The 11,710-nt window shown below is 39.5% G+C and overlaps 1 protein-coding gene across 1 annotated transcript; it reads right to left on the bottom strand.

The window, feature by feature from the left end:
- Positions 1–640: 640 nt before the first annotated feature.
- Positions 641–10,380, bottom strand: zgc:86896 (uncharacterized protein LOC415190 homolog). Its single transcript, XM_051386992.1, has 10 exons — positions 10,236–10,380; positions 9,474–9,595; positions 8,831–8,935; positions 6,917–7,139; positions 5,905–6,012; positions 4,668–4,874; positions 4,341–4,416; positions 3,181–3,371; positions 1,560–1,650; positions 641–870 (listed from the first exon to the last, which is right to left on the bottom strand). Exons 2-10 carry the CDS (start codon positions 9,535–9,537, stop codon positions 865–867), a joined length of 1,071 nt encoding a protein of 356 aa, XP_051242952.1. The 5' UTR covers positions 9,538–9,595; positions 10,236–10,380; the 3' UTR covers positions 641–864.
- Between the last annotated feature and the right edge of the window lie 1,330 nt (positions 10,381–11,710).

Below are 11,710 nucleotides of genomic sequence, written 5' to 3'. Positions count from 1 at the left end.
CCTCTCTCCAGCTGATTTAACACACACGTTTTGGTTGTGTCCCCGTCTAAATCAATATTGGTCATCTGTCTTTCAAACTTTATCCGAAGTCATAAAAATTCAAATTAAGCCCTGTCCGTTGATTGCAATATTTGGTATTTCAAAGGAGAGTTTAACTTTAACCCGAAACCAATCGGACATTATTGCTTTTACATCACTTCTTGCCCGTCGTAGAATCTTACTGGTTTGGTCAGCTGCTAATCCACCAGCGGTGGCCGCATGGTTAAGGGATGTTTTATTTTTTCTTAAACTAGAAAAAGTTAAATTCACGTTGAAAGGGTCAGTCCAGAAATTTTACTTAAAATAGCATCCCTTTGTGACATATTTTGAGAAGTATTGCCTGAAGTATGAGACACCGTTTTATTTTATATTCTACTTCTTTTTCTCTACTAAGCAATGTTTTCTTTCCTTTTTTGGGGGGGGGTTGTATAAGGTTTTATTTGTTTAAGATAAAATGAAACTGGAGAACTGTTTCACTTCCTGTAAAATGTAACATCCTTGATCCTCCAATAAAAAGATTCATACAAAAAAAAAGTAATAACCAACAGAAACATATCAAACATATAGGCTACTGTAGACAAGTAAGTAAAAATGACATAAATTCCTGTGAACATCCTCTTTATTTATTTAAAAGATTTTTTTTTATTGAGAAACAAAGCACATGCACTGACATTGTTTTTCAGTTACTCAAAAAGCACTTCAGTGCTTCCATATATATGCACAAGGGTTTACAGGCAGTTACATTCCACAGAGGAGTAGGTTGATAGGAGGATGTGTTGGTCGGTTCAGCCTCTAACACCTCGAGGACTGACAACCTGTGGCGTCTCAGTGCTGCACAATAGGAGCACAAACATGTTAGAACATCTCCTATACACGCAGATAACAGCACATTATGTAGCAATGTGTTTGTGCAGCTGCAGGCTGATACTGGGATTCAATCCTGAACATTTCATCAGTGCTCCATTCAGAATATCATCAGCCTCTTTAAAAAATTTTCACCCAAACTTCCTCCAAGCCCACTGTTGATATTTTAGGTCATTAAATCAGATAAATCAGTGAGTACCTGTATGATGGTTGAACTGATCATGATTATGATAAGAACTACATGAATAAATCAATATATTTAAGGTGTCAAAACACAGTTTTCATCTTTGAGTGTGAAATCTATGGAAGATGATTCGGGCCACCTGTGAAAAATATATTTTAGTTCTTTTTTTAACTTTAAACTCAGAACTCAAATTTGCATTTGGCCCAACTAGCTTCACTGTTGACATTGGACAGCAGTAACTAGAGACTTGGACTTGAGTCAGACTCGAGTCACAATTTTGATAACTTGATGACTAGGAATTATTTTGTTAATATACAACACCATTGTTCAACACTTCTTGGCTCTGGTGAGGAGATGAATGCTGTGTGGCATCCTGGACCAGTAATGCAAATATTCTGTATATGGTACTGAGTTGTTATTATTGTTAAAAAAAAATTAAACTCAAAATGATTTCGATGATAAAGTTTGGCACCTTAAAATCCCAAATCACCATGGCTCCATCCAGACCCACACTGCTGTACTTCTCCACCTTGGCTTTCCCGCCAGATACAACACACAGCTGCCTGCAGGAATATCACAACAAATGCACACAAGGCTTACAAAAGCAACAGGTTTTATATTGTTATAACAATAAAAAAAAAACTCCGGGCAAACCATAGCTGGTCCAGTGCAGAACTGGTGATTATACTGACGAAAATAGTGAACATGGCCTCCAAAAACATAGGGAAGCCACACAATCAGCTAAGTAGTATGTATGATGGACTTTTAAGAAGTAAGGCTGACAGAATTATCAACAACCTTTCTGGAGAAAAAAAAAAACAGAGAAAAGAAGCAAAACAAGGACAGCTGACCGTGCATGGTCTCATGCTAGTGTGTGTAACAGTCTGTAAATATGCTGACAGATGTTCTCCTATGAGAGATGTGAGTCACACAAAGGGAGCATGTTCATGAGGAAGAAATCCAAATACTTACCTGGGTACATGCTGATTCATGTCTTTTAATTGCACTAACCTAACAGTACCTGACTTTTTGGAGGAACAGGGACTCCATTATTGCTGTATGCATGTAACTTGAAAGCAGTCAGAGAGTACATACCTCCAGCGAGGCCACACAGTCCTGTAGGGTAGTTTGAATAACGGAAACTCTTTATATTTTTATAAAAATATGTAACTTTCAAGTGGGTCCATGTGGAGAAAATCACACATCCTGCCTGGAAATATTAGGTTGGTGCTCTGCAATATGTCAAGTGAGTCAGGCACATGACCACACAGTGATGGCCATTTGAAATCAACATTTGAATGCAGCATTGTATGTAGGCAAAATGTCATGCATGTGGTTACAATTACATGCATTCAAAATGTATGAAGATTTATTTAAAAAAGAACCAGTGAGGTAAAACGATGGGCATATAAAAAAAACTAAACTTAATCAATTTGGGGAGACCTGATAACATTTGTAGAGGTGAAAACTACAAATTCTCATTGGCAAAAATCTGGAATGGATGGTTGAGGAGTTATGGCCCACACCATAAAGTGGCCACATGGTGGTGCTACGGGAGCCACATCCACCCTAAAAACTTTCCACTTGTTCTTCAGTCCACAGACTTTGACCCATGACAGCAGAGAGATTACAAGCACTGAGGAAGAGAGAGAGGTGGAACGGCATGCAACAAAGGTCTCAGACCGGACACAGACCAGACGCTTTGTGGCTCATGGTTGATGCCTTACAGTCGCCCTCCAGTCAGAAATCAGTGTTTCTTCTTGTTCCTACAGTGTGCTGTGTGAATGCTGTCTGTGCAGAGTTTGACTCTAGAAGGATGTTTTCACATTCATCTGCTGAAAGTGGAAAGTTTCTCTGTGCTCATTGATAATCACTCACTTTCACATACAGTTTGGAAGTCAATCCTGGTCGACTGTGCAATATTGTATATATGTCTTGTTACATGTTTGGAGGGGATCTTTAACCTCTAGGCCACCACGGTGCTCCAACCTTTCCACCAAATTTGACTTGAAATCTGCCAATGCATATTAGAAATATCCTGCTAGTAGCATTTTAGTAGTTTATAACCTCCCTGGTGGAGTAGTGGCCCTTACGTGATGCTGTTCTGGTGAAGGGTGTTAAGCTCGCTGCTATCTTCCTCAGTGGCCCTCTTGTCCAGGTTTTGGAAGTGTTGCATGGCTGACATGCTGCTCTTTAAGGTCTGTTTGGGGATGTCCAGTTTCTTTACAAACTCCAGGGCTCCTGGACCCTTGTAGGTGTACTGGTAGGGGCAACAGTCATGACCCTGGGATTAGAAATAAGATTGAGGATGTAAATACAAGGAAATATATGAATATTCAAGTTCATTATGGCTGTATCTGTGTCCATAAAGCTGCATAACGATATTTGACAACCCAAAATTAATAACAGCAAGAGCAACAGATATATTTGAAGACTTCACTGCCTTTGAATCCTGTGCGCTTGACTAAGAGGAAGGCAAAAGCAATCAGAACTGGGATAGTGGTTTGTGTCCCTATGACAAACTTTAGTCCAATTACAGAAAGGCTTACTACAATTCTACCTTTCACTTAATTATTGTAAGAATTCAAAATATCACAACATAAAAACTAAAGTACACAAAAGTGAGAATTCAATCAAGAAGCACACTTTTTTTCACTTTGAATGAAGTTATGATGTTATAATGATTTTCCAGGTAAAATGACTGTTACCAAGCGATAGCGATATTATAGCTGTTTCTATAACAAAAGGTCCTATCTCCTTAGGGATCCTTTCCATAATGTTGTCAGACACTTAGAATAACAATCTGAGCCTGTCAGTGACAAAAACAACTATTAGTGGACGGACTTTGACGTGTTGGTTGACGTTAGTTTACACTGTGGCCACTTTCAACTAAGTGAACTGAGGGTTTATTTTGACCAAACCAGCGTTGGTGATTAATGGAAAAACTGGAAAGACAGTTTTGATGACTTTTACTTTGTTTCTGTCCAGTGTGAAGTGCTGGCTCAATGAGTTAGGGTTTGGGTTAGGCTCTGTTCTATGGCCAAAGCTAAAACGGTGCTAAGAAATGCTACAAAGCTCTACAGAGTTTCAGGGTTCATCAATGTGAGGGACTGCGTTCACTTTGTATCCATATTGATTATTACATGATTAAATTAAGGTGCAATAATCAATATCAATCAATATATTATTGCTGCTGGACACACACACACACACACACACACACACACACACACACACAGCCAGTGGTAGTTACCGCAGCAACAATCTCAGTGGGGCTGACATAGAGCACACTCAGCAGTGGCAGACGGTCAGTGGCCAGCTGAGTTACCCTGAAAGGACAGAGGTGAGAAGGTTTTGTGGATGTAATGTGAAAAGTAATGACACTGAATTAAGAGCAAGAACTGCCATGAAGTGATGCTGGCCTGACAAAGAAGCTGATTTATGTTGGAAATATATCTAGTATTGATACATTGTTGAACAACACTTCTCAAATTAAATGACTTGAATGATTTTCATTTCAGCTGAACATTAATACCGATCATCATAATGATGGAACAAGTGGCTTGGTAGCAGTACTCACTCCTTCCCCTTGGCGGCGTCAACCACAGTGATGCTGCTGTTGTGGGCCACCCAGGCCAGCTGGTCTCCACTGGGGGAGAAGGAGACGCTGTGCACCCAGCCTCCACAGTCTTTATGCTCCATCAGCATCTCCCCAAAAGGCATTTTGGCTCCCCAGGCAGTAGGTCCGGGCTTGTCCTCAATATCCTTGATGTAGGCTGAGAAAACCCTGAGGAGCACAGCATAGAGATCTGTTATAGTTTGTCAACTTTGAAAGCCAACATTGGGTTGCTTGCTGCTTAGACTAATATTGTCTGATACATTTGAAATACATTGGCTTTCCTGCCTTAGTCTGACTTTTATACCAAACCTTTAAAGCTGCAGTAGGTAACTTCTATAAAAATAACTTTTTGTTATATCCTGACAGTAGAACATGAGACAGATAATCTGTGAAAAAACAGGTTTCTCTGGCTCCTCCTAGAGCTGCTGATGGCATTTGCATGAATCCCCCAGGCCTGAATGAAAACAACCAATCAGAGCAGAGAAAGCAAATGTCATGAGGAGCACTAGGAGGGGCCAGAGGAACCTGATTTTTTTCACAGATTATCTGTCTTATGTTCTACTGTGAAGGCTTGAGCAAATATGACAAAAAATGTTTATTAAAATGAACTGCAGCTTTAACATCCAATCTTATTATATTTATATATTATAATTAAATAGTAATTAAAATTGACAAAAATATCATAAAATATATAGATAGATATAATAACATAAACATAAATAAAACTGCACTTATCAACTCCAGCTCCAAATGAATGTTAATGTTATGTTTGCTAACACATTTGCCATTACAACTTTATAAACCTATAATCCATCACAGTTGTGTTACAACTTGTCCCGTTGCCTCAAAATGGAGTAATACATCTTTTAGTGCAGCCTTAAATTACAATATCTTTTAAAAGGTAGTCAAGAATATTAAAGTCATTTCTTATGTTGAATAATGCAAGTAACTACTAACATAAAAATCTGCTGTAGGCTTCGTTCACACGAAAGGAGTGTTCAGTGAATTTGCATATTTAAGGCTAGCATTGGCTAACACTGGCATATGCTTAATCTGGTCTGCTGTCCTCCTGGATATTAAATTCACTGTTTGTTACTTATTGACAATTAATCAGATTAATCACCAAACGTGTGGTTGCCTTGTTATAAGAACCAAGACTCCAGCCTTCTTTCAACATCCGTTTTTCTAGTTGTCTCACCTGCAGTGGAAGTCTGCAGACCCTGCTGCCAGTAGGATGTTGTTGGGATGCCAGTCCAGACTCAGGACTGTGGAGCGAACAGACTTCTTAATGTGCTTACTCAGCCACCTGAAATTGAGGGAGAACAGTAAAAAACCTGCATTTGAATGTGCTCACCAAATACAATGACAACCTGTCTGGCAATCAGGTAAAAAGTAAGAGATATATTGTGTTTCGACTGTGTTATTGAGGTGTGTGGGTTGGAGTCTGGCAAAGCACTTGACAGGTTTCACTTGTTTATCACAGATGGGACTTTATCTGTCACTGTTAACAACTCATCCTCTACCCCCCCATATTGCTCATGTGGGGTACCTTAAGGCTCAGTCCTTGGTCCTATTTTCCATTTATTTGCTATTGCACCTATATTAGCATCTTTGCATTGGCTCCCTGTCCAGTATCGAATTCCATAGAAGACTCTTCTGTTTGTGTATAACGCCCTGCATGGTCTCGCCCCTACATTACAGAACTCCTGTCCCCATACAGTACAGCTAGATCCCTTAGATCTACACATCAAGGGCTGTGCATTCTTCAATCTCATCGAAAACATTTTGGAGACAGGGCCTTCTCATTAGTTGCACCAAGACTCTGAATAGTCTCCCTGAAAATATAAAAAGAGCAGAGTCTTTATACCCACTTTTCCTCCCTTCCCTACCCCTGCAATAGCTCACATGGTTTGGATTCTGCATTGATGAATGTCTGTATGTGTTTATATGTGTGCTGTGCACTATGTATTTATCCATATATTTAAGTAACTATGTCTTGTCATCTTTTTGCGCATTGATTACTGTAAAGCACTTTGGAACAAACCCTATAACCTATTGTTTGTCTTTCGAGTCCAGACTGTTGGCTCATTGACAGATATCACCATCCTTAGGCGTTCACACTTTTGTGGTAAACAACCTTGGCCTTTAAAACCAGTTTACATTTTATGCAAAAACATGGAATAGTTGTAATTTGATCATGTATTGCTTACCAGTCATTCTCCTTCTCAAAGTAGCAGACAGAGATGATGCGAGCTCCACTGCCCAGGGCGAACTTGTTCTCCAGTGGTGACCACTTCACACAGGTGGCTGCACGGTTGATGCGCACAAGAACCAGGGTGGGCTTCCACACACCATCCTTCAGAGTCCACACGTAGGCGTTGCGGTCAGAGGCACATGTCACAATGCGGTTGGACTCTGGGGCCCAGTCAATGCCTGTGGACATTATTAGGAAGCAGGTGTCAAAGGATGGATGAACGATGCCGTGTTCATACTAGGAAATATATGTTGTATGTATGTTTTACTTGAGATGTCTAAAACCATTACCATTAATTCTGACATCACCAAAACAGAAATGTGTGTACTAAATTGTGGATGTTAATACCACCATGTGGCCACACAATTCCATTGACGCTTCCTAAGTCCCACCCCTTTTGCTCTGCACTCCAATAACAGTTCAGAACCTCAGTCATCTTTGTCCTTTCCTGTACTTAGATATCTTATGTGCTAGACTCATCTATGTTGAAAAGACAACCACATTGTTGAAAGAAAAAAAAACATATAGTCACAAAGTTAAGTTAGCTAATGCTAGCGAGCTAATCTACATCAATTGTTAAGTACAAGAAAGGAGAAAGTTCCCAGAGGTTTGAGGCTTGCTAAACTGTTATTCATAGTTTTCACGTGATGTCAAATCCTTATGGGAACAACCACTAGCACGAACCAACGAGAAGACAGGCCTGGGTAGTGCTTCTAATGAATACCTTCCAAAAAAGAGAACCCACAGAGGAGAGGATTGTGGATTTCTGCTATTAGAAGTGCCTCCAAGGCGCCCGGTTAGCTCACCTGGTTGAGCTGGAGAGCATGTACAGAGTCCTTGCTGCAGTGGCCCAGGGTTCGAATCCGACCTGTGGCCCTTTGCTGCGTGTCACCCCCTCTCTCTACCCCCCCCCCTCCTGTCTATCTTCAGCTGTTGCTATCAATTAAAAAAGGCAAAAAAAAGAAGTGCCTCCAAACAATGGCAACCACCAAATACACACATCTTTGCAGTGAACGTTTCATTAAAGGTAAACACTGACTACTTTAATTACTGCACTTTTTGTCATTGTATTTTTATGTAGGTTAATTATTCTGACAGCTGACTGTCAGCTAACAGTTGGTGGTTAGCTAACGATAGCCAAATATCAAGAGCAAAAAGGGGCAGGACATAGAAAGGGTCAGTCTAATGTGTCATCACCTACCCAAACTCTGTGTTTTTACATGATAACCAAATCTAAGTACCAGAACACTCTCAAATTGTTCCAGCATTGCTTGAATCTGACTAATTATCCCTAAAGAATTCACATACAGTACATGCCGAGATCAACCTGACTTCAACACTTGTGATCTGGTTATTCCCATCATCTGTAAGTACCAACAACTCAAGTACCCCTTCATCAACACATTCAATCATGTTCCAAATGTGTTCATTGATTTTAAACTATTTAACAATATCGACTATATGAAAGTGGGCATTATTAGACTATTTTTGAAACAGTTTAACTGAAGTGTCTTGTTTTTTTAAACTTTGCATTTGATCTACTTTGGGACAAGTGGGGTGTTTCAATCTTCTATCCATTTTTAGCTTGACTATTTTAACCATTCAACTGTTACTTTGAGCTATTTTGACCATTTATCCATTGATTTTAGAAAACTGTTTAGACTTCTCTATTCGCTTACTAATTTTTTTATTTTTCATGCACTCAACACCTGCTCTTCAGGTGTTACAGCTGACTCAATAGTCTCAATATTTAGATTTTTTTTTTTTTTAAATTAAACTTCAATTTCTATTTCATAGCGATGCAGAACGATGTTGTCAGACACGTCACATTCCACCTCTGCTTCAGGCACTGTTGGCTGATATAGTGTACCTGTGATTCGTCCACTGTGCTCAGTCAGCTCATGGATTTTGACCCAGTCTTTGCCTTTCTTCTCGTAGATGTTGACCACATTGTTGTTCGGACTCACTGCAATCTCTGTACAGAAGTATGTGCACAAACATTAGGCACTGTAACCACTTTCTATATGATATATAGAGGTTCTTTATCTGTGGTGTATGAAGGTGCTCTGAAAATGTCATGGCTATCAGTCTGTTACACTTCATATAGCAATACAATACAAATGTGCTTATAGGCAAACAGCTGCAATGATTCTGGGGTAATTCCTGCTAGTTCTGTGGTAAAGCGTGATGTAAAGTGTGTAAAACAAGTCAACAACTGTGCACCGCAGTGTTCAATGGTAACTGTAATGTCAAGAGCAAAAACATCAGTAGACATCCTGCAGCTAAACTGCAGTCAGAAGCATGAAGCAATGCTCTCCAAGTCCATTTCCTGTATTGATAATCAGATTCTCTGCGTTTCTCCAGGCAACATTAATGCAATTAGAGGAGGGAGAAAATGTATCTGCATTGCAAGTGTGGTCCCACCCTGTACTGAAGCCTCAGGTTGTGGAGAAAAAATAATGTGATGTTGTATTACTGTATAAGGAAATATGTATGTTTGTGGTTTCACCTACGGGTCCTGTCTTTGTTCCAGGTGTGGCAGGAGAGCGGCTCCAGGCCAAAACTGTGGAGTGACATGTCTGAACAGAGGCAGGAGAGGCTGCTGGAATGTGGCTGCTGGTCTGCGGATATGCTGCTGCAGGTCCCAGGATCAGATCAGGGAGACATTTTATATAGAAACGTGATTTTAAAAGACAAAGTTAAAGGTGTTAGACTTACATGGATTCTTGGAATTTTTGTCTGACGAAAGGGGAGACAGACTTCCAGTACGGATTTACTGTCTGCAAAAACTCTCCCTTTAACTCACTTGTAGTTCAGTGAGCAATGATTGTGAGATAAGAGTGCACCTTTATCAGGTGTGGTGCACACTGTGCAAACATGCTTTAACTGTTACGTTTGTATATTTCTCTGCCCTCTAACGCTAACCTGATTCCAACTGGAGGATCTTTGAATATGGAGATGACAGTTTGTTATTATCATCATAAGGGAGAGAAGAAGTTCAGTCCTACTAACAGTCTAACTGGTTCTGAGCTCCAGGAGAGACTACTAAGTACATTCCAAGCATTACTTTTGGTGCTGTATTTTTTCAAACAGGCCAAAGCAGAGAGAATAGTAGCTGAGAAGAAAACATCCATTAGATTAGAAGGTCTGGAATGGAATGATACTTTTCTTAATAGCTGTGTGGACCAGGTGGATAGCATAAATCAGTTTTACCAGCGATCAAAATCTGGCCCAGCTGCGTAGATAAAACCATGAGAGCAGAGGTCATTACTTACCTTTGTTGTATCTGTGTGGTGAATTTGCGGTGGTGACCAGTGGTGCAGGGCTGTATCCGTGGACTCTGGGCAGTCGACACGAATGGAGCTGTGCAGTCTGACTGGATGAAGGAAGTGGCTTTTATTGAAGGGAGTAAAAGAAAGGTGGGCGTGTCTGCTAATAGCTGTTGTGCAAGAATCTTGTCTGGAGCAGGTTTGTTGTATCAGTTGGGACCTCACCATAAGGATAGCAACCACTATATATATATATGTATAATATACAAAACAACCTCTTATTAAGTAAGTAAATATCTTATTCTACTTCAGTGATTTAAGTATTACATTTTGACTATAAAGTTTAAAGCTGCAGTAGGTCATTTTTTATAAAAAATACATTTACAGTAGAACATGAGACAGATAGTGAAACAATGACTCCTTCTAGCGCTCCTAAAGACATTTGCAAGAATCCACGTAAAGAAAGATAGTGGACTGTTGAGTCTCATTAAAATACAGACCCTGGGAATGAGACTCAACAAGCAGCTATCTTCCAGCCTCCAACCCAAAGTGTGTTTATATATTTCTCGGCTCTGATTGGTTGTTTTAGTTCAGGCCCAGAGGTTTTGTACAAATACCATTGGGAGCACTAGGAGGAGCCAGAGGAACCTGATTTTTCACAGGTTATCTGTCTCATGTAATACTGTAGTAAAAGTTTAAGCAAATATGACTTGAGTTATTTAGGGATGCAACAAACAATTATGAATTAATCTGCCATTTATTTTTTCAATTTATTGATAAATTGTTTTTTTTTCTATAAAATGTCACAAAATAGTGACAAATGTCCAACATAATATTCCAGAGACAAAGGTGATATTCAAATAGCTTTTTATGTTCAACCGACAGTCCAAAACCTAAAGATTACAGTGATATAATACTGAGGCTACATCCACACTACTGTTTTTGTTTTAAAACGCCTATGTTTATCTTTTTTTATCTTTTGTATTTTACATTTATAGACCAATGTAGACTTAACTAGATCCTGTTATACATACTCCGGTACAGTAGGTGGCGGTATGTACCTTAAAAGTTGAGATTGCAGTCGTGGGAGATGAATGTTTTAGATGGGGTAATAAATGTATTAAATTCGGTTTAGGGAGTTATGGATTTTTATGGTAGGGGGAAGTCTGCTAAGAATCTGTCAATAAGTCACACTGTCAGATCAAAGGACCATTGTGTTGAGGAAGGCCTAAGGCCTTCACATGTGATCTACAGAGGAGGTAACCAGGTGTTCTTGGATATACTGGATGGTATATAAGAGAGATCATTCCGAAAGCCCATGTGATGGGAAGAAAAGGGTTCTGTCAGTTATTATAATGAAACACTTCCTCAGAATAATGACTTAGTATCTCAGAATAATGACTTAGTATCTCAAAGTACAGAGTAATTTTACATAGGCAGAAATGGGCTTCCATAGAGGTGCAATCAAAAGATAAAACTGA

Source organism: Dicentrarchus labrax, unplaced genomic scaffold (genome assembly GCF_905237075.1).
Source record: "Dicentrarchus labrax unplaced genomic scaffold, dlabrax2021, whole genome shotgun sequence".
NCBI lineage: Eukaryota > Metazoa > Chordata > Actinopteri > Moronidae > Dicentrarchus > Dicentrarchus labrax.
This window is presented reverse-complemented; position numbering and strand designations above follow the sequence as displayed.